The 22,854-nt window shown below is 48.8% G+C and overlaps 2 protein-coding genes across 5 annotated transcripts in view; one reads left to right on the top strand and one right to left on the bottom strand.

Annotated features, from left to right (window-relative positions):
- The window catches only part of CLSTN3 (calsyntenin 3), a 51,382-nt gene extending 39,734 nt beyond the window's left edge, over positions 1 to 11,648 (bottom strand). The window contains exons 1-3 of one of the 3 annotated variants that reach the window (XM_060190133.1): positions 11,630 to 11,648; positions 1,701 to 1,823; positions 1,167 to 1,362 (exon numbers count right to left, since the gene is read on the bottom strand). In XM_060190133.1, the coding sequence (XP_060046116.1) occupies positions 1,167 to 1,362; positions 1,701 to 1,776 (272 nt within the window). In that variant the 5' untranslated portion in view covers positions 1,777 to 1,823; positions 11,630 to 11,648. Of the gene's footprint in view, positions 1 to 1,166; positions 1,363 to 1,700; positions 1,824 to 3,735; positions 3,899 to 4,207; positions 4,634 to 11,629 lie in introns of those variants that run through there. The other 2 variants (XM_007535851.3, XM_060190132.1) reach the window with 2 other exon arrangements.
- Positions 6,767 to 18,370, top strand: RBP5 (retinol binding protein 5). Of its 2 annotated transcripts, none has more exons than XM_016193763.2 (4): positions 6,767 to 6,989; positions 7,203 to 7,327; positions 11,058 to 11,159; positions 11,688 to 18,370. In XM_016193763.2, the coding sequence occupies exons 1-4, from the start codon at positions 6,917 to 6,919 to the stop codon at positions 11,739 to 11,741; spliced, it is 354 nt and encodes a 117-aa protein (XP_016049249.1). In that variant the 5' UTR covers positions 6,767 to 6,916; the 3' UTR covers positions 11,742 to 18,370. The 2 variants fall into 2 exon arrangements, with proteins under 2 accessions (XP_016049249.1, XP_007535914.1); XM_007535852.3 differs by having other exon boundaries at positions 6,768 to 6,989; positions 7,203 to 7,381.
- Positions 18,371 to 22,854: the final 4,484 nt, after the last annotated feature.

Below are 22,854 nucleotides of genomic sequence, written 5' to 3' on the forward strand. Positions count from 1 at the left end.
CCTACCAATCTTTCTCTATCCTCAAATAAGAATTAGCAGGGGAAGGCGGGGAGAGTGTGTGTGTGTGAAATAGTTCATTTGAATGGTGCAGAGAGACAGAGAAAGAAAGAAGAAAAGAGGAGAGAAGAGGAGAGGAGAGGGGAGGGGAAGGGAGGGGAGGGGAGGGGAGGGGAGGGGAGGGGAGGGGAGGGGAGGGGAGGGGAGGGGAGGGGAGGGGAGGAGTTCCTTCAGTGTGGGAGCTGGACTCAAACCTGGGTCACGCCCATGTCAAAGCAGCACACTATCCAAGTGACTCCCCACACCCTCTCCCCCTTGCCAATTCTCAGAAAGAGAGGAGAGAGAGAGAGAGAAGTGGCTCGGGGGCAGACACAGGAACCCCAAGTCTAGCTGTTTCTTCTTGTCTATTTTTCTTTTGCTTTTTGTTTTGTTTTGTTTTTGATGCTTTTTGGCTTTGTATTATTTTTTGTAGTTTGGTCATCTCTGGGGTTTCACTGCTCCCCACTGATTTTTCTCAGAGAGAAAGAGAAAGAAGAAGAGGAGACTACAGTATTGAAGCTTCTTTCAATGCAGTGGGAGCCAGGCTAGAACTTGGGTCTTGCCCATGGCAAAGCAGCACACTATCCAAGTGAGTTACTGGCAGACTTTTAGGGGCCCTAGCTTCTTTCACACTGCAGCCATCTCCCTCTCACCATGCCCTGGAGGTGTGTGTGTGTGTGTGTGTCTGTGTGTGTGTGTCTGTGTGTGTCTCTCTCTGTGTGTGTGTGTGTGTGTGTGTGTGTGTGTGTGTGTGTGTGTGTGTGTGTTGCACGCAGTAAACAGACTAGGGCTCCCCCATTGCTCCTGCTTGGTCTCCACTATGAGCCCCAAGGCTGTGGCCTTTGCCACATGTCAGCTGTGTGGCACACAATTTTTACACAGACCATCTCCTGCACTTTTCATAGCAACCTAAAGAAGCAGGTGTGACTGTTCTCCCCACACTGCAGAACAGGAAGCGGCTGGGTGAACTACCTGAGGTCATGGGAGGACAATCAAGACAGAGCCCAGGTGAGCAATCCTGCACGTTTCTGCCACCTTGATGGAAGGCCCCCAAAGGACCCAGCCCCCAAGTTCAGAGGACAGAGAGGGTATGGGGTTTGGAGGGAGGAGAGCTTGAAGGGCTTCCTCACTTGTGGGACTTCTTGGTGTTGGCACCATCAGGGCCCTCGCCGCAGTCGTAGGCCTGGATGGTGAACGTGTGCTCCTTCTGGGCCTCACAGTCCACAGGTTCCTTGGCCCGAATCAGCCCCTCCCCGGTCGCCTTGTCCAGGATCACAGCTTCAAAGGGCACGCCAGACCCGTGGAGCCGGAAGCCACAGATCTCTCCTGGGGGGAGTGAGGCATGAGTCCAGTCCCCCCACCCATGCCAGGTCTTCACCTCATCTCACCTTCCCAGACCCTACTCCTTGCGATGCACATGTGAAATTGTCCGTCACAGACCAGAAGCTCCAATTCCAGCTTCCCTGAGCTGTTGAACTGAGGCTGGCAGGGCTGCCATGTGCTTAACCTCTGCCTGCCCTGCCCTCTGGCTCCCTCCAACCAACCGCCTCCTCAGTGTAGTCCGTTTCCCCCTTACATGAAAGACGTCCACTTTTCCCCATCTGCCCTTGCTCTCCCTCCTCTTCCCCCACCCTTGGTACTGCCCACTCCCATGCCAAGCTGACCTGCATAGTGGAGGGGAGCGTCCTTATCCAAGGCAAAGAGTGGGGGGTTAAGCAAGACGGTGTTGTCATTCTCCATGACGATGCCCTGGTACTCCGCCTCAATCCATGGCTTATGCTTGTTAGCTGCGGTCCCACAGGAAGGGAGGGTGGGGGACACACCTGTGAGCTGGCCCTCCACCTGGCACAGCTCTGGAGACACAGAAAAATCCCCCACCTGCCCTGAAAAGACCCCTCTCCTGCTCTCCCTGCCTTCATAAGCACCTGCAAGAGAAGGGCCCAGGACAAGAAAGCAAACCCCCAAGAAAGGAATGAGAAGGTCTGTGGGGAGGTCACAGCTTCCTCCTGCAGTATGCATGGCGACTGCCTGGAAGGGGCACTGTCTCCCCTGGAGATCAAAGGTTGGGGAATTTTTCTTTAGGGGTTCCAAGGGCCAAAGAGCAGGGATTGGGAGTTCAGGAAGCCATGGTGCGTGATCAGAAGACCTTGGGGAAGAGGGGAGGCAGAGTTGAGATTAGGAAACAAAGTTCTAGAAGTTCCCAGAGGTGGGTGTGTATATGCATGTGTGTGTGTGTGTGTGTGTGTGCGCGCGCAACTTTTTTAGTCTTCACTACCATCCTATCTCCATCCTAATCTCTTTTCTGGACTTCTCCCACCCAGCCCCAGCTCAGGCCATTTTTCCAGAACGAAGGGAAAAGGAGAAAAAAAAAAAAAGAGAGAAGAGAAACACTGTCTAGGACAGGGTGGCAGGTGGGTGGAGGAGCAGAATTAATGCCAGATAACTGGACCCAGCAGAGCCCACATCCTGGGGGGATTACTGAGCTGGCCTAGAAACACGGCCGATCCCCTCCTGCTGCCAACTCCCACACCTTCACATTTCTGTGTCCCCATGAGTCTACCAAAAGCCCCACTCCTTGAACTCCACTTTTAACAGACTCATGAGTCAGTCTTCAGTTCCTCTGCTCTTCTTCCACCAGCTGGTCCAGGATTACTGTGGGCGTCCCTCACCCCCGGGTCTCCCCACCTCCTGCTGGTCTCAGTCCAGCTGTGTTTCCTCCAGGGACCACCTTCCCCCAGTGTATCTGTGGGGAGAAGGGGTACTGGAGGAAGGCACAGGGTGTTCTCTCCCCATCCTCTTCACCTTCAACCCTAGTCCACCCATCTCCATCATGCTTAGCCAATGGAAACTAAGTCCCCAAAGGGAAACTCGTTCTCAGTGTGTCATGAGGAGCAAGACAGCCCGACTCCATTTCTCCCTGTAACCACACCCCAAGAAGATTCTGGGAGCTGAACACCTACTCTTTCTCAGCTAGGATCCAAGAAGCAGGGAGTAAGTGGCAGGTGGCTGAAAAGTCAAGCTGAGGTCAGAGATGGGGGGCACTGACTGAAGATGGGGGCCTACAACAAGGCCAGAGCTGGGAACCCTCCACCTTACTCAGCCTCCACCACTGGCCCTCACAGCCCTGGGTCTCCCCAATGCTCTCCCTTCCACTCTCTGCAAGCTCCCTGCCCCACCTCCTCCTCACCTTTGCTTCTTGATCTCCCTTTCAGTCCTCCTTTTTTGCCTCCACCCTTCCCTTCCCATTCCTCACCCCCTCCCCTGGCATCCCACACCCCTGCTTCTTCTTTTTAAAAATATTTTTGTTTTAATCATATGTTACTAGTTGGATAGAGACAGAAATCAAGAGAGAAGACGGAGATAGAGGGCGAGAGATAGAGAGGGAGAGAGAGAAACCTGCAGTACTGCTTCAGGCTGTGGAGCTTCTTCCCCCTAGCAGGTAGGAGACCAGGGGCTCTAACCAGGATCACCGAGTATGGTAACATGTGCGTTCTTCCAGGTGCGCCACCACCCAGTTCCCTGCAACCCCACTTCTGCCCCTTCCTGTCTACCTGAGCCTCTGCCCCCACCCCACCCCCGCCGTCCCCCTCTTCAGACCTCGCCCAACTGGTATTTCTGTTGGGGTTTTTTTTTGGGGGGAGGGGAAGCTCTGGGATCCCACCCCCCACAACCATCCACCTCCTAGAATCACACCCTCACCACTGCCCCCTGCGTGAGCTCTGACTGCAGAGGAGCATGCACCGCAGACGTGCGCTGCATGGCTAATCGGCCAGGCTGGCTTCTCCAGGGATGCAGGACCCAGCCAGATGGATGTCACACATTCCCCTCAGCACAGAGGATGGGGGAAATCACCCCTGGGGGGGGGGGGTCAGGCCCTCCCCCGACCCCAGAGATCTCCAGCAGGGCAACATTGGGGTGGCCGCAACATAGCTCCCAGGAAGAAGATGGGGAACCCAGATGGGAAACAAGACCACCCTTGCATGGGTTGAGTCGGGGGCCTAGAGAGGATGAGGGGGTGTAAGGAGGAGAGGACAAGTCTGAACACTGGTGGGAAGGTGGAGGGAGGGGCTATGCGACACCTGTCATGTGCCAGGGAGCCCCAGCCCAGCTCTACCCCCGCACCCAGGGCCTGACACCCCCTCTGGAGCCCCGCAAGCCCCCCCCCACTCACCTTTATTGCAGGAGCTGGGGGGCAGCAGAGACCCCAGAAGGAGGGGCAGCAGCAGGGGGGTCATGGTGCGGGGCAAGCGGGGCAGGCCCCCTGGGAGATGCCCCGGGGAGGCAAGGGGCAGGGGCTCCCCAAGTTGGAGAGGGGGGCGCAAAGCAGAAGCGCGGCGAGCAGCCCCGAGTCCTCTGGCCGAGTCGGGTGCTGGCGAAGGCAGACCCGGCGTCCTAGGTGGCTCGCGCCTGCCCACCCCATCCGGGCCTCTGCAGCGTGACGTCAACGCAGCCGGGCGCTGGGGAGGGTCGCCGGCCAATCGGGTGACTCGGGGGGCCAGGTGCTGCAGGGAGGGGAGGGGACCCTAATGCAGGGGTTGGGCTTTTTTCCCCTGACTGCGATTTGGGGGCTCACGGGATCTGCGGGGGCCGAGAGGAAAGTGGAGAGGGGGAAGGGGAGGAAGAGGAGATTCTAGAAGCTGCGGGGGGGGGGGGGGGGCCGTCAGCGGAGACCTGAGGGGGCAGTACTCACGTCACACGCACACACCTCAATTCCGCATTAACCTCTTTTCCTAACCCGCGTCACCAGCGACTCCCTGCACCCAGCCGCGGCCAGAGCCCACTGGCACCCACAGCCTGCAGCTCCCCCATCCCCACACCAGGGGCCTAGAGCGGGTCTCTGGGGAGACCATGGGGCTGCTGGAGGCTTCTGTGAGCGCGCACACACACACACACACACACACACACACACACACCTGTCCCGACATCTCACCAACAAGGTGAATCCCTACTCCCACCCCCAGGTGCCCACCTTCAACCTCTGGTTCTGGAAGTAGGTTTGAGAGGGCGCGTACGAGTGCAGGGTGTGTGTGTGTGTGTGTGTGTGTGTGTGTGTGTGTGTGTGCGCGCGCAGGGTGTGTGTGTGTGTGTGTGTGTGTGTGTGGTTAGGTTCGGCAGAATGCTGTGTTCTCTCCCCACCAGACACACACACTGTAGCTTCCTCAGCACCTCGCTCCCTGCCAGGAAGCTCTGGTTGTCACCCAGAGGCTGGGTGTGTCCATGAGAACAGCTGAGTGCGGACACTATGGTTTAAGCACACACCCCTCCAGCCCACGAAGTGATTCTGGGGCCAGTCTGGGGGCTGGCATCACGATGACTCCGAAGGAAGAAGGAAAACCCTGAGTCTGAGTCCCTCAGTGGAAGCATGAAATTCTCCCGGGGCGGGGGCTGGGGAACAGTATACAGGTTGTGCAGAATTTTAAAAAAAGCTTTCCGAAATCCCGGGTTCAATCCCTTGCACCACCATATGCCAGAGCTAAACAGTCCTCTGGGAAATAAAAATAAATAAATAAAATTCTGGCAGACAGTCAAGCAAATGCCTCCCTTCTCCCTCACAGCTACCAGCACTGGACTTTGACTCATCACCTCACCAGGCCTGCCTAGCTTCTCTGAACTCCTCCACTGCTTCTCTAGCTTAGAGTCTGGGAGAGGTAGAGAAGATAGCACAATGGTTATATAAACAACAGCCATGCCCAAGGCCTTGAAGCCTCAAGTACAATCCCTTGCACCACCATAAACCAGAAGTTACCGGTGTCCTGGTTAAAAAAAAAAAAAAAAAGTCTCCTGCTGAGGGTATAGCATAATGGTTATGCTATATGGTTAGTTTGGAAGGGACTGAGAGAGCATCGTGGTTATGCATAATATCTTTTATTCCTGAAGCTCTGAGGTCCCAAATTCAATCCCCAACACCACCATAAGCCAGAGCTGAGCAATGCTCTGGGAAAATAAAGGGATAAATAAATAAATCTAGAAGGTCTGAAGTTGGGGCCTCAGCTCAGTAAAGTGGAGTTGGGGGAACTGTGGGTGCATCAGTGTGGGGCTTCCACCCTATAAATCCTGGCCAACTTGACTGCCCCCATCTCTTCATACCCTTTCCCCTTTATGTCTTTTAGGATCCCTGACTCAGTCTCCTATCTCAGGGCATCATTAGAATTCATCGCCTGGGGTCGTGCGGTAGTGCACCTAGTTGGGCACACATGTTACAATGCACAAGGACCTACATCCAAGCCCCTGTTCCCCACCTGTGTGGGGGGGGGTGGTCATGAGCAGTGGAGCAGGTCTGAAGGTGTCTCTCTCTCTCTTTCCCTCTCTATCTCCCTCTACCCTCTCTATTCCTCTGTCTCTACAAAAAATAAATAATAAATAAACTTTTTAAAGAGCTCTTCAGCCAGGACAAGCCTCCACTCACAGCCACATTCAGCTCTCTCCCAGGAGAGTTGCCTCTCAGAACTTGGGTCCTGCCACTCCAACTCCCCACCAGGTCTGCCATCATGGGCTGGAGGCCAGCATTGACCTCCAGGAAGGCTCCAGCTTTGCCTGCCTGGCCACCTGGCCTCTGCTCCTGGTTCCTTCCTCAGGAAAAGTCCAGATCAGACACAATCTTGCCAAGTCCCTGCCCCCTCCCTGAGCCTGCAAACACCAGCCCAAACTCGTCATGGGTAGGGGGAGGAGGAATCTGGCAGCAACTCTTATTGCAACAGGGCCTCCATGCTATAAAAAACCCTTGTCAGCACAGAGCTTCTCAGAAGCCTGTCTTTGGCCTTTGGAGGCGGCTGTGGTCACTCAGCCTCTCCTGCCGAACAGCCCCCAACCCAAACCGCCTCTTTGTACTATATCCTGTATTCTCCCCAACTCCTGAGCACCTTCTCAGCCAGCCCAGACAATGCCTCCCAACCTCAGTGGCTACTACCGCTTCATCTCACAGAAGAACCTGGAAGACTACCTGCAAGCCCTAAGTAATGGCCCCCCACCACCAACCCTGCTCCCTCTCCTCCCTCTCCTTCCCTGCTCCTCCACTAGAAAGGTTCAGGAGTCTGGCATTTAATTGGGGATCCACTTCTAGCCAGAAGCACTCACTGCTACAGGAGAGTTAAGCCACAGTCCTCAGTCCCCCCATCCCCCCCACCGAAGCTGCACCCTTCCCCCAGCTAAGAGAACCCTTTCCCCAGACATCCATGTGGTGCTGCAGAAGATCGCGCTCCTACTCAAGCCAGACAAGGAGATTGAGCACCTGGGGGACCACTTGACCGTGAGGACCCTCAGCACCTTCCGCAACTATGTCCTGGAATTCCAGGTGGGCACTGAGTTCGAGGAGGACCTAAGGATCGTGGACGGAAGAAAATGCAAGGTACTTGTGCTCAGGCTGGGGGGTGCGGTCCAGCGAGGCCTCGGAGCAAAACAAAGTGACCCCTCCCTCTCACTACTAGAGCCAGGGAGCTCATTTCTGACCCTGTCTCACTTTCCCCCTAGATTTTATAACCCTAGTCTCCTCTAGCCACCCCCCCCCAAGATTTATTTTATTTATTTCACGTGAGATAAAGTTGACAGAGACATACCAAAGGACCATTCTGGTACATGGGTCACCAGGGATGGAACCAGGCATCTCAGGCACTCAAATCTGACTTTCTACCAGCTGGGCTGTGTCTCTGATTTCTTCTTCTCAGCTTCTCCCATGTTCATTGCAGCCTACTTGAAGACCCTCTTTCCCCTGCCACGTTCTTTTGCTCTTGACCTTCTCTGTCATCAGCACACTATCTACAGATGAAGTCATCAGCACCTCTACTTGCAGCTACTGGCTACAGGTGCCCTTGATGTGAGTTCTGGGCCCAGCGCTGTCTCCTGAGCCCCAGGGTTGGCCTGTCAGCTGTCTGCATGGTGTTTTCATCTGTACGCCCAGCACCAAGTTCTGATTCATTATCTTCCTCCTCAGAGTCAGTCCAGATCTTATATCCACTGTCTTCATCAGTTAATTGTCTTCAAGAATCACTCAGACCAAAAACCTGGGAATCACAGTCAAGGACTCCTGTGGACTAACCTCTATACCTCCAAAACACACACACACACACACAGTCTCAAGAATTCTTTATGACCTTCCTGCTCTGTCCAGTATAACACTTACTAGCCATATATGAATATAGAGCTCTTGTGGGCTGGGCGGTGGTGCACCTGGGCACACATAGGTGAGTACAAATGTTACCATACTCAGGAACCCGAGGTTCAAACCCCCACTCCCCACCTGCAGGAGGGACATTTGACAAGTGGTGAAGCAGGTCTGCAAGTGTCTCTTTTTCTCTTTCCCTCTCCCTCTCTCTCCCCTTTCAGTTTCTCTCTGTCCCATCAAATAAAAATAATATAAAACATTTTCAATGTAGTTAGTCTGTATAAATTCACATTAGACTTTTCTTAATACCGAAAAAGAAAGAAGGTAAAATATCTCAAAAGTTTGTATATTTTGTGCTCAAAATCTCCTGGGGGCGTGTTGGGTTAATAAAATATTTTCTTAAATTGAATTTCATCAGTTTCTTTTTACTGCCCTAATGTGACTACTAGACATTTGTGTGGCTTGCATTCACAACCCCTTTTATTTCTTTTCTTTTTAAATATTTATTTATTTATTTATTTATTTTTGAATAGAGATAGAGATATTGAGAGGGGAGGGAGAGATAAAGAAGAAAAGGGGCAGAGAGACACCGTGATCTGGCAAGTGGTGTGGTTGATAAAACACTAGACTCTCAAGCATGAGGTCCTGAGTTCAATCCCCAGCAACACATGTACCAGAGTGATATCTGTCTTTCTCTTTCTCTCCTCCTATCTTTCTCATTAATTAATAAATAAAATCTTTAAAAAAGAGAGGGACACATGCAGCCCTGCCTTACCACTCATGAAGCTTTCCCCCTGCAGGTGGGGACCAGGGTCCTTGGCTCACTCTAATGTGTGTGCTTAACCACCTGGCCCCCTCCTTTTTTATCAGAGGGGTGAAGCTCTGGTTTCTGGTGAGACTGGATTTTGAGCCTGAAACTCTGTTGCCTGAAGGCCCTTCAGCTGAGCCACTACACTAGGTCCGCACTCTCCCCTTCTATTTCTCTTCAACCTCACTCCTCTATGTGCCTCTAGTCTCTTCCTTACTGGTCTCCCTCACCACCACCATATGAAGCCTTCATCTCTCACCTAGTGCCCCAAATTGATCCCCAATCTTCTTGTTTTTGAAAGATTTATTTTATTTATTAATGAGGGAGAGAGAGAAAGAGAGAGGGAGAGAGAGAGCCAGAGCATACAACGCTGTGGTGCCATACAATGCCAGGGATGGAACTCTGGACCTCATGCTTTTAAGTCTTATGCACTAGCCACCATGCCACCTCCTGAATCACACACATCTCTTCCTCTCTCTCTCCCCAGACCACAGTGCTAGGGAACAAACCCAGGGTGCCATGCATGCAAGTCCTGCCTTCTACCTGCTGAGTCTCCTCCCCACAGCACTCCTAGTCTTAGCTCTCATCTATTCTCTCCAGAGTGCTGTCACTGCAAGGGTCTGCCCTGAATGTGAAAGCAACCACATCACTCTTTGATCAAATCCTCTCAGTGGCCATCTGCATCCCAGGGAACATCCATAGCCTTCAGTGGGCATGTGAAGGACCTTCCCCCATTCACTCTATGTTGGAGCCACTCACACAGGCTTGTCTTTCTTTCTTAACTCCATGCTATACCTTTCCTCACTGGGAAATCTCCAATCTAATTAACTCCTGCTTTTCTTGAAGAATCAACTCCTCTTCCCCACTCCCAGCCCCAGCACTTAGGCCTACATCATGGATTCCTAGTTCCTGCTCCTCTCCCTCAGATTCTCAAGACTCGAAGCTGCTTGCTTAACAGGATTGTTCCATGAGGGGGCTCACTAAATGTCAATTGGGGGCCTAGGAGATGGTTTATCTGGTGGACTGTACACTTTACCTTGTGCAAGGATCCAGGTTCTAGTCCCCAGTCCCCACATAGGAACAATGTGCAAAGGGGAAATTTCATGAGTGATGGAGCATTGCTACAGTGTCTCTCCTCTCTCTCTGTTTCTCCCTCTATTTGGGATAGGAAAAAGGAGTGGTGGAATCATGCAGGGAGAAAGCCCTGGTGGTGGGGCCAGGTGGTGGCACACCTGGTTGAAGGCATATGTTATAGTGTACAAGGACCCAGGTTCGAGCCCCCAGTCCCCACCTGCAAGGGGAAAACTTTGTGAATGGTGAAGCAGTGTTGCAGGTGTCTCTGTCTTTCTTCCTCTCTGTCTCTTCCTTCCCTGTCAATTTATGACTGTCTCTCTCCAGTTAAAAAAAATAACTATAAAGAAAAAAAAAAAAGATAAAAAGCCCTTGTGGCTAAATAAATATCAGCAACTAAGTAAATAAATAAATATGGCTTGATTGATTCATTAGAATGTCCAGAGTAGTCCAGGATGTGGCACAGTGGATAAAGCATTAGACTTCCAAGCATAAGGTCCTGAGTTCAATCCCTGGAAGTGTATTACCAGAGTGATGTCTGGTTCTTTCTCTCTCCACCTAACTTCCAAATAAATAAATAATAAATGAATAATCTTTTTTAAAAAAATAGAATTTCCAGATCACCTGGGATCAGCCAGTTCTGGTTCAGGGGAGTGGACCCTTATCCTCAGGGATGGGTTAGCTCTCCATACACTTGAACAAGAGAAGAGAGATGCACTGGTGGAATTTGCAGTTATTCTGTCTCCTTTCCCAAAGTTCCCTGCCCAGCCCAACCCCAGGTACCCACAGGACAGTCTCCACTCTTTGTCACCACTGGCCCCAACACTCACCCAGGTTGCCCAGCTCCAGGCCAGTTTTACCCCAGGGGTTGCTGTGGAACCTCAGGGGCCTATAGAAGTGTGGGGAGGGGAGTCCTACTGGGTCTGAATGGAATGAGGGGGCTGCAGTCAGACTGTGATGGCAGGGGGTAACCCAGTCTGAGTGAGTTGCCTACATTTGGGGTATCCTGCCTCCATCATTCTTCCCCCCGACCCCCTGCACCAGACTATAGTGACCTGGGAGGAGGAGCAGCTGGTGTGTGTGCAGAAAGGAGAGGTCCCCAACCGGGGCTGGAGACACTGGCTGGAGGGCGAGAACCTGTATTTGGTAAGTGGGTTGATGGCTGGGAGGGGGACCTCAGCTGAGCACTATGCCTCTGCCCAAGTCAAGTAAGGAGGCTGCTCCCTCCAACCCAGGCCTCAACTCTGCTGAGCCATGTGGGTCTGTTGAAGGTGGGAAACTGGCACCGTCACTTAATGATTCAAACCCTTTCTGTGAGGAGCTATGTGCCAGGGAAGCCTGTCCCCTTCAGAGGTGGAGAAAGGCTGCCTCCTCCTTAAGAAAGGTGATGAACGAAGGAAAATAAAAACACTGAGAAGAATGGAGAAAAAAAGTAAAATCTTGGTCCAAGTGGCCCTGGATACAAGTCAGATATATGTCTGTGTTTCACAATCAGAGAGAGAGAGACTCACAGCATTCTGTCCCTGGACCCAGCTGCCTTCCTTCCTCTGGGCTGGAAAGTGGAAGCTTTGAAACATCTTGGGCTCCAGCCTAGGTCTCCTGCAGCATTCACTGACCTTAAGGAGGGAACCCTGCTGTAAGGAACCTTCTTTCTCTGTTGACTTCTGTCCACAGGAGCTGACAGCACGGGATGCTGTGTGTGAGCAGGTCTTCAGGAAGGTCAAGTAACTGGAAAGGAGGAGCACAGGACACCCTTGGGAGCCCACACTGTCCCTTTCCCAGGCACTGAGCTCCTCACGGCCATGCCCCCACCTCCACCCCACACACACATACATTGATCTACAGCTCACAGCCTGTAGGCCAAAGTCCTCTCTCTCCCACATTCCACTGACCGTTATCTTGCCCACATGTTCATGTCCAATTCAAGGTCTGGCTTCCAGGATGAGAGACAGGTGGGGGCAGACCAAAGGGTCTGTGAAAAATGACCCATCTTAACCCTTTTTAATTCACTTGGACTCTTGTTTTTCCACTGAAGAAGGAGCTAGCTAAGCCCTAAAGCTCTGGAGATGAGTAAAGACCTCTGGGGAAACTGGGTGGGGCTTAAGACAGTAAACAGGAGTTCCCAGCTGTCTTTCTGTCCTTATTCCTGTGTGCCCAGCAGAGCCAGGCTCAAGGCCCAGTCCCAGCACAGAGTGAAGAGGCCACATGTCTGGAGAGGGGGTAGGACAGGGGTGAGATGGCGGTGGGGGACTTTTGTTCAATGCTGGGGGGTGGATGCTGGGAAACTTCTGACTAGTGACCTGGCCTTCACATCTGCTTTGAGAAGGCCAGAAGAGGCCCAAAAAAGACATGAAGTAAAGTTTCCAGGGCTGAGGCACAGGAAAATGAGGCATGTGGGATGTTTGAGCAGCAGGGGTGAGAAGACCACCAGGCCTGGTTGTGGGAAAATTCTGCTTCCTAAAGGCCAGAAAGGGTGGGAGACATAGCATGGTGGGTATGTAAACAGACTCTCAAGCCTCAGACTCTGAGGTCCAAGGTTCAGTCCCCAGCACCACCCTAAGCCAGAGCTAAACAGTGCTCTGGTGAAAATAAATAAACAAACAAATAAATAAATAAATGCCAGCAAACTGGAGGCAGAGAACAAGAGGGAGAACTGAGGAGACCTCTCTCGTAGGGTGCCCAAATCCCTGTCATGGACAACTGCCCAGAAGGGTGGAGCCTGTCTAGGGTTATGGTCAGCCCCAGCCTCTGGCCACCTCCCCAGCTCAAAGTCTTGGTTCTTTCAGAGTAAGAGTCCTGTGGGGCAAGAGACAGAGCAAAAGGACTCTCTGTAGAGGTAGGGGACAAAGAGCTGAGCTCTGGAGGGAGGGAAGGGGTTAGTTGGAAAGTCACTGGCCTGTGTTCAGGAGACAAACACTTCTCCCCCACCCCCACCTCAGACTTTGCTTCCTGCAAGGACTTGACCCCATTATATCTACAGGAATGTCCCTGGGGCTCTTGCCAAGAAGAACTAGCTTGCAAGGCTGACCCCAGCATACTCCCTGGAATGAGCTGACAGCAAAAGGAAGAGCCCAACCTCTGCAGGTGCTCCCACTGAGTGCAGGGGCTACTGGCTCCTCCCCTGTCCCTTTCCAAGTAACAACAAAGCAGAAGCAAGAAGTCTCTGTGTTTTCACCCACTGCCCAGGTCACCCAGCCAATGCAATATCCCGGTCACTCTGAGCTCACAGTCCCATCACAGCCTCCCCACCCCCCAGCCCCCACTCCACTATCCTCCAAGCTCTACATGTCTTTCCAACACATCTTGAGGGATTCCTACCAGAAGGTCTGGCCCAGGAGCTTATAGGCCTACACGTCAACTGCCATGTCCAAGTGTGAGCGCCAGCCCCCCCAAACTCCTGGGATGTGAGTATGAGCATCATCTTACTCAGAACTCCACACCCCACCCCAGCCAGACAGTGTTATCTCTCCTGGGTAACCTTGAAGAAGTCTTTTCAGGTCCCCCACAGCCCAACCTTGATGTTCTGTGAATGAACTACTATCTAGCCTTCCCTCCACCCACCCACTCCCACCTTGTCTCTTTTTCCTGGTGGTTTCCAGAGAAGCCTTGTTCTTGGCTACAAGGACATTGTTGCCCTTAATGTAGTGACAGCCTGCAAGGTCCCCAGTGGAGAGAGAACCCCAACATGGGAAGGGACAGCCATGTTGCAAAGCATTTCTTCCTAGAGCCCCCACCCCAGCCACCCCCATTCTGAGTGCTCTCTGTTCCTTCTTTTCTAAGTGGTGAGGAAGGAGAAGTGTGCACCATTTGAATCTGAGGTTATTAAAATCCTGCAGGAAAAACAAGGGAAACACAACACAGAACAAACTGCAAGTCAGTGAATACGCTGCAGCCTCACCTGGAAACTTCTGGCAGTTGCAGGAAGGGACCTGCGTGTTGTAGTAGCGCTGCCTTGTTTTTTAGCAAGCAAAGCACATACACAACTGGTTTAAAGAGGCCTTCACTAAAGGACCTGACTCCAGGCTTCAGAGTCCACACAGAGTCCCTGGGATTAGAAGACTCAGAACCGGAATCTCCAGCATCTGAACTCCTCCCTTTAGATAATCTGATGACATGAGATCTGTGCCCAGAGAATCTCACTCTCATACTGATTAGACTCCCAAGGCTGCAAAAGGCATTCTGTCTGGCCTTCTCCTTCCTGCCCCTTCTCTCCCCTTTCCAGTAGTTCTTCCTTTTTGCCCCCTCTGCCCCACCTCCTCTGTCCCATCTCCAGTTCCAGCAGGTAGTAAGTACTGTGACCTGTGCAGTCTCTCCACATGATGAGGTGGTGGCAAGGTGTTTTTTTCTGATCTTAGATGAAAGAGGAGAGAGTCAGAACTCCACAAGCAATCTGGCTTCAGGTCAATGCATCTAAAATACCTAGCAAAGGTCACATCCTGCTCACTGTGCTAAAGTAACATGTCTGCTTCTGTGATACCAGTCTCCAGGCTGGCTCCCAGTGAGCCTGGTATCCCAGCCTCCCATCCCCATGTGTACACACACACACACACACACACACACACACACACACACACACATTGTCAGTGTTGGTCTGTATCACTGACAGCAGCAGACAGAAATGATGTCATGTCCCTTCCAAAAGTATCAATAAAAGACATCCTGAAAACTGGTGAAGTAGCTCACTTGGATAGTGTGCTGCCTTTCCATGTGCACAGGTTTGAGCCCAGCACCCACTACATTGAAGGGAGCTTCAGTGCTGGGGTCTCTTACACACATAAGCACACTCTGGCTCTTTGCCTCTGTCCAGAAATAGTAATAATAATACTAACAAATGAAATGACTGAAATAAAGCAAAAAAAAAAAAAAAAGAAATAAAAGACACCTTGGATTTTCTGTACAATATTAGAAATATTGATTATACACTTAAAAACTTGTGAAAAGCTGATGAGATAGTGGTAGAGCACAGGCCTTGCATGTACAAGGTCCCAGTTTCAACCCCCAGCACCACATATGCCAGGTCTTAGCATTTGCTCTCTTCTTTGTCTTTCTCATAAAATGATCTATTTTTTAAACATGTGATTTAATCATGGTTTACAAGATTACGAGGACATGCTCTCCTCACCCCTAACCAACTATAACCACCATAGTTGTTGTTGCTGTTGTTGTTTTGTTTTTACCGGATCACTACTACTCAGCTCCGGCTTATAATAGTACAGGGGTATTGTACCTGGGATTTTGGGACCTCCCCAATGAGAGCCTTTGCATAAACCACTATGCTAACCTCCCCTCCATGGTTACTTCTTTTTATATATATTTTATTTATTTTTATTGTTGTTGTTATTGATGCCTTTGTTGTTGGATAGGACAGAGAGAAATGGAGAGAGGAGGGGAAGGGAAGACAGAGAGGGGGAGAGAAAGATAGACACCTGCAGACCTGCTTCACTGCTTGTGAAGCTACTCTCCTACAGGTGGGGAGCCAGGGGCTCGAACCAGGATCCTCATGCCAGTCCTTACACTTTGTGGCATGTGCGCTTAACCCGCTGCACTATCACCCCACTCCCCCCCCTTTTTTTTTTTGCGAGTTCATGTGTGTCAATTGTATACATTCCGTATATGAGCAAAATCAAGCTGGTCTTTCACCTCCATACATCCTTCACTAAGCATAATCACCTCCAGTTCCATCCATCTTGTCCCAAAGGAGATAGTATCATTTTGTTCAATTGCAGAGTAGTCTTCCATTAAATATATAGCCCATACTTTGTATTTTATTATTTGTGATTGATAGAAGGTGACAAGATTGTAAGATTACAGGGTATAGTCTCACACCACACCCACCACTAAAGTTCTGTGTCCCCACCATCCTACTTCCCAAAGACAACCACCAGAGTTCTCACAAGTCTCAGAAACAGTTTGCTTGCTTCTGTTTTATTTTGCAAGTTCATGTGTACCAGTTCTCTAGTGCCCACAAATGAGTGAAACTATCTGGTAGTTGTCTTCATCTCTTTACTTATTTCACTAAGTATAATCACTTTCAGTTCCATCCATTTTGTCCCAAAGGACACTATATCATCTCTTTTGATTGCAGAGAAGTATTCCATGGAGTATATATCCCATAACTTCTTTATCTAGTCATCTGTCGATGAACATTCAGGCTGCTTCCACTCTTTGGCTATTGTGAATAACGCAGCTATGAACATAGAGGTGCATATGTTCCTTCGAACTAGTGTCTGGGTGTCCTTTGAATAAATGCCTTGTGGTATTGCGGATCGTAAGGTATTTCCATGTGTGTCTGTTTAAGGCCTCTTTGTACTGTTTTTCCATAAGGTCTATACCAGTTTACACTCCCATCAACAGACAATGCTCATAATATTTTTAAAAGAATCTATTTTCTAGACACGTTAAGAGGGTGGATGTCATGTTCAGTATTCATATTCAGTAAAATTAAAAAAAAATAAAGAGGGGGGCTGGGTGGTAGCACAGCGAGTTAAGTGCAAATGGTGTGAAGTGCAAGGATCGGCATAAGGATCCCAGTTCAAGCCCCCAGCTCCCCACCTGCAAGGGGGGTTGCTTCACAATCAGTGAAGCAGGTCTTCAGGTGTCTATCTTTCTCTCCCCTTCTCTGTCTTTCCCTCCTCTCTCCATTTCTCTCTGTCCTATCCAACAACAATAATAACAGCAACAATGATAAACAACAAGGGCAACAAAAAGGGGGGAAATAGCCTCCAGGAACAGTGGATTCTAGTGCAGGCACCGAGCCCTAGCAATAACCCTCAAGGAAAAATAAATAAATAAATAATCTCTCGGACTACTCTGGGGGAGATCCCTGTGGGGATAGCTAGTGACTATGTCACAAGTACACTCAAGTGTCCTGTAAATAAAAGCTGTGTGGCCAGAAACTGAGGCCTCTTTCCATAACCATGTGACGACACCATCTTAGTTACAAGCCCTCCAACCCCAATCCAGCCTTTAGATGGCTGCAGCCCCAGCCAGCCAACACTTTCATGTTGGAAGTTTGAGAGACCTCGAAACAAATCTACCCATCTTAGTTGCTTCTAACACTTTGACCTCCATGTGAAATAAGATGGGTGGACAGCTTTACCTCACCAAGAAAGGACTATCATGATCCCGAGAGATGGCTGAGTGGTGGAGAACACACCTAGCTTTTATGAAAGATTCATTCCTTGGTGTTATATAAAATGGCAGAACAGTATTCTGGCTTCTCTCATCCAATAATTAAAAAAAAAAAAAGTACTGGGCCAGGGATATAGCAGTATAACACAGACTTTGCATGTTTGAAACCATGAGTTTGATCCCCAGTACCAAAAATTATATAGGCATATTTCCTTTCCAGTTCTTCAGGCCCAGCACAGTAACGCTGGATCAAGAGGTTGCTTTGTTGAGCAGAGAGGTGAAATGGAAGGAGTGAGAGACGGCTTTCAGACATCAGTGTAGGCAAATCTGAAGAGTAAGACACTAGAGGATAGTCACCAGCATCCCCGTGGGCACGTTTGACCCACAAGTCTGCTCTAGCCCATGAAGGGCCAAGTGCTCAATAGTGGGGGCAAACTCATAAGACTCTCCTAGAGAACAGTCTGTGGTGAACGGGAAGGTGGCTTTCTGTGGGTGATATACCTTCATTGCATCCCCAGCTCTTGCATGCAAGGTCTACCACCGGCCCCCCTCCACCAAATCTCCTGTCCCATGTTGTGGGACTATGTGAAAGCTTGGTAGAGCTTACGAGCTTAGGGGAGCTCTCCCATCCTTGGATGGAGGTCTGGAAAGATACCCCAATTGTTAGCCTCTCTCCTTATAGAGATGAGCCAAGAGGGAAAAGTCTCCCAGACTCAGTTTCTCCTTGTTAGTCAATCAAGCTCCCAGAAAACCTACAAGCCTCTCACACTTAGTTCCCTCTGCTAGCAGCATGCCAAATGGTTGCTTTCTTTAGGGTTCACTCAAAGTTCACACATCCACTTCACCTTTTGATCCTAATGGAGAACACACTCTATCATACACCTTCCTATACCAGGCAATGAAACCCCCAACTTCTATTTCCTTGTTCCATTTGATATCTGTGATTTACATCAATCTTTGTTTTTCTTCTTCTCTAACTCACCTGACTGGTTTAACCCCTATGCTTCTCTCAAATACCTTTGGATAATTAACTCGCCTGCATCATGAAGACTAATTGTCTTGACCTTTATGTATCTCATCAATTCTTGTCATACCAGCCCCTGACCATAGGGGCAAGCTGACCTTTAAGAAACCTGCAATTTCTGACATATGTGAAAAATATTCTTTGTTTAACTCAGTATAAAGACCTGTACTCTTCTCCAAATAAATGAATATTTGTACCAGAATGATCCCTGGCGTCTCTTTCTGAATTCACGTGGCCTCTAGAGCCAGTGAGGGAGGGTTGGAGGCTTACCCCCTGGTTGGAGCCACTCCATGTGAGCCCCAGCACCATGTGGTCCCTCTCTGCCCCATACCATGAGCTCATCCCATAAATAAAGATGCCAGCATATGCTCGATGTTGGAAATACTGGACTTAAAGGACAGATGAATCTTCAGGAGCCCAGAGTCTCGTGAGAAAGACAGCCAGGTGGCACAGAGAAAGTAACCAAAAACCCTAAGTAAAGGAAGGCTTTCCAGAGGAGGGGACTAGGTGCAGCACGTATGGCAGGATTACTAAATATGTGGTAACCATTAACTCTTCAACTTACTAAATGTGTATGTAGTTTATGTATATATACATACAGTGTGTGTGTGTGTGTGTGTGTGTGTGTGTGTGTGTGTGTGTGTGTGTGTGTGTGTGATCAGAGCACTACTTAGCTCTGATTTATGGTGGTTTGGAGACTGAACCTGAGACTATGGAGCTTCAGGCATGAGAGTCTCTGCATAACCATTATACATTCTAACCCCCACCCAAATTGCGTGTATATATTAAGTATGTAGATACCTAAAAGAGATTTACTGGAGCTGCTCTATCTTCTTGCTTTCTCTTTTATATACAAGAACTCTACACACTATTTTTTTTATTAAATTATGGTCTTTTGGGGATTTGTATTTGTTTATTTGTTTATTTATGTATTTATTTATATTTATTTATGTATGTATTTATATTTATTTATTTATGTATTTGTTTATTTATGTATTTGTTTATTTATAATGTATTTGTTTATTTATAAAATGGAAACACTGACAAGACCATAGGATAAAAGGGGCACAATTCCCACCACCAGAGTTCCATATCCCATCCCCTCCCCTGATAGCTTTCCTATTCTTTATCCCTCTGGGAATATGGACCCAGGGTCATCATGGGGTGCAGACATGGAACGTCTGCCTTCTGTAATTGCTTCCCTGCTAAACATGGGAGTTGACAGGCTCTGGGGAGGTGGGGTTCCAGGACACTTTGGTGGGGTCATCAGCCCAGGGAAGTCTGGTTGGCATCACAGTAGCATCTGGAACCTGGTGGCTAAAAAAGAGTTAACATATAAAGCCATACAAATTGTTGGCTAATCATGAACATAAACGCTGGAATATTGCAGGTGAAGAGTTGGGTCTCTGTTTTGAAGCTAGCTAGTAGGCCTATTTTAGGTATATTCCAAAGGGCCCATAACTTTATTAGTTTTTTCCTGAGCCTGACATCTGATATGCAGGTGGATCCAAGTTATTGTCTGGGGAGATGATGTCATGGCTGGAAAGAGGGCTAGAAAGCTGGATTAGGAAAGAGAGTAGCTCCCAAATATGGGGAAAGTGTATAAATATTGTTAACTATAAACCTCATTGATTTGATCTGGGGCCCATATTCAGCATAGGAGCCCATGTAACCTCTACATCCCTGTAGGTCTGAGCTCACATTCTGTGGTCATCAGTAGGAACATTATGAGTTGCACCAATTTCAGGACCCCTCTTCTTCAGGTGGTAGATAGAGTATGTTATCCAACCCCACTTCAGAGGATGGAACATTCTCTACCATTGTTGTTCCAAGGTTACAAGATTTTAAGATTACAGTGTAAGCCCCCACCACACCCATCACCACTGGTCTGTAGAAAAGTTTTCTTACTTCTGTTGTTTGTTTTTCAAGTTCATGTGTATCAGTTCTCTAGATTCCACATATGAGTGAAACCATCCCATAGTTGTCTTTCATCTCTTTACTTATTTCTCTAAGCATAATCACCTCCAGTCTCATCCATTTTGTCCCAAAAGACACAATATCTTTTTTTATTGCAGAGTAGTGTTCCATGGAATATATATCCCATAACTTCTTTAGACAGTCAACTGCTGATGGGCACTTAGGCTGCTTCCAATCTTTGACTATTGTGAATAATACTGTGCTGAGCAAGTACTGTTTTTGTGCTAAGCGTGTACTGTGTATTCATAGCACACACACCACAATGAACATAGGGGTGCATATGTCCCTTCTAATTAGTGCTTGAGTGTCCTTTGGTTAAATGCCTAAGAGTGGTATTGCTGGGTCATAACATATTAAACTTATATTTCACCAAAGTGTTTTCTTAAAATTTTTATTTATAAAAAGGAAATACTGACTAAAACCACAGGATAAAATGGGTACAACTTCATACAATTCCCACCACCAGAACTCTGCATCCCATCCCCTCCCCTGATAGCTTTCCTATTCCTCAGGGAGTATGGACCCAGGGTGGACGGTCTGGCTTCTGTAATTGCTTCCCCATTGGACATGGGTGTTGACAGGCTGATCCATACTCCCAGCCTGTCTCTCTCATTCCCTAGTGCGGCAGGGTTCCGGGGAATCAGAGCTCCAGGACACATTGGTGGGGTTGTCTGCCCAGGAAAGTCTAGTTGGCATCATGTTAGCACATGGAACCTGGTGGCTGAAAAAAGAGTTAACATATAAAGCCAAACAAATTGTTGACTAATCATAAACCTAAAAGTTCATATGAAGAGTTGGGGGGTGTCTCCATCTTGTAGATAGTTAGTAATCCTATTTTAGTTATAGTCCAAAGGGCCTGTGGCTATACTAGCTTTTTTCCTCTGAGCCTGACATCTGATATGCAAGTGGATCCAAGTTATTGTCTGGGGAGATGATGTCATGGCTGGAAAAAGGACCAGAAAGCTGGATCAGGGAAGACAGTAGCTCCCAAACATGGGAACGGTATATAAATATTGTTGACTGTAAACCCCATTGATTTGATGTGATTTGGGTCCCATATTCAGCTTAGGAGCCTATGTGACCTCTGCATCCCTGTAGATCTGAGCTCACATTCTGTGGTCATGAGTAGGAACGTTCCAAGCTGCCCCAATTTCAGGACCCATCTCCATTAGGTGTAGCATAGAGTATGTTGTTCAGCCTCCCTTCGGTGGATGGAACATTCTCTACCATTGTTGATCTACATTGAGGGCAAGGTCCTATGGGGGCCTACAAAGAGGTCTATTGTGTTGTTCCTGATAGAGATGACCGGTAACAATGAAGAGAGGATCTATTCGAGATCTATGCCCATATGTCTGTTTGGGAATCTCAGGACTCCCTGACTAGGGCCCCATGACCAAAGCATTTTATGAAAAGATTTACTATAATGTCTTGGCTCAAAGGACTCAGAAGTTCCATGGTAGGGTCTGGCAGTGACACATCTGGTAGAGTAAGCATGTTATCATGTGCAAGGACCCAAGTTCAAGCCCCTGGTCCCCACCTGCAGGGAGAAAGCTTCATGAGTGGTGAAACAGTGCTCTTTTTCTCTCCTCTTTATCTACCCATTTCTTCTCAGCTTCTGTCTCTATCCAAAAAAATTAATAAATAAAATAAATTTTAAAAATAAATTAGTTTAAAGAAAAAAAGTTCTATGGTTTTCCATCTGCAAGTTAAGGACCTGGGAAAGTGTTGGTATGCATGAGACCCCTTCTGTTTCATTTGGTTTAAATCCCCCCTGCTTAACACTATTCTATTTACATAACCACTTCGTTCTATTTACATAACCACTGTTAACAAGTACCACCCTCCCTCCAGGGCATTTATGGTTCAGTGATAGGATTCTCGCCTGCTCCACCCCCTCCTTGTCACACTCTGATTTTCTCCAGTCACTTTTCTCTCCACCCTCTCTATGTTACATCCTGTTTCCACCCTACTTGGCAAGTATATATAAAGACAGCATTGTGAGTTGTACTGTACTGTACTTTGAGTTTAACTTAGCTCGTCTTAGATTGTGCTGCGTCCTGCATGAATAAAGAGATACTGCCTACAGCTCAACCATGAGTCCCTGGTCGTCTGTTACCCGCCCGTGAAGCCAGCCCAGCGAAAACAACATAACCCGTCGAAAACAACAGGAAAGCTGTTGGTGTCATCCATGTGAGAACCTCAGGCCTGAGAACCAAAGAGCCAATGACATAAATCCCAGTCCACAGGCAGGAGACAACCAACATCCCAACTAAATCTCCCTCCCTCAGCTTTATGTCCTCAACAAATACTCCATGGATTTGGGTGACGTCTATTCACATTAGGGATGACCAGTTCTCTACTCAAACCAAATGCTATTCTTTTCCAGAAACACCCTTACAGATACACCAAAGAATAATGTCTAACTAGCCAAATGGGTCTTGCTTGGCCTCCTCAAATTGACACATGAAAACTAATCATCACAGAAACTAAGAAGCAGAGGCTGGGTGATAGTGCCTTTGGTTGAGCACACATGTTACAATGCACAAGGACCCAGGTTAGGTTCACGTCCCCGGTCCCTGCCTGCAAGGGGAAAGCTTCACAAGTGGTGAAGCAGTGCTGCAGGTATCTCTCTGTGTCTCTCCCTCTCTATTGCCCCCTTCCCTCTCAATCTCTGACTATCTCTATCAAATAAATAAAGATATTTTTATA

The sequence above is a fragment of the Erinaceus europaeus genome, chromosome 4, assembly GCF_950295315.1.
Source record: "Erinaceus europaeus chromosome 4, mEriEur2.1, whole genome shotgun sequence".
NCBI classification, from domain to species: Eukaryota; Metazoa; Chordata; class Mammalia; order Eulipotyphla; family Erinaceidae; genus Erinaceus; species Erinaceus europaeus.

Coding starts and splice junctions, on each gene's coding strand:
- RBP5 (XM_007535852.3), top strand. CDS start 6,917: ATGCCTCCCAACCTCAGTGGCTACTACCGCTTCATCTCACAGAAGAAC. Junction 6,990..7,202: donor AGACTACCTGCAAGCCCTAA/GTAATGGCCCCC, acceptor CCCTTTCCCCAG/ACATCCATGTGGTGCTGCAG. Junction 7,382..11,057: donor TGGACGGAAGAAAATGCAAG/GTACTTGTGCTC, acceptor CCCCTGCACCAG/ACTATAGTGACCTGGGAGGA.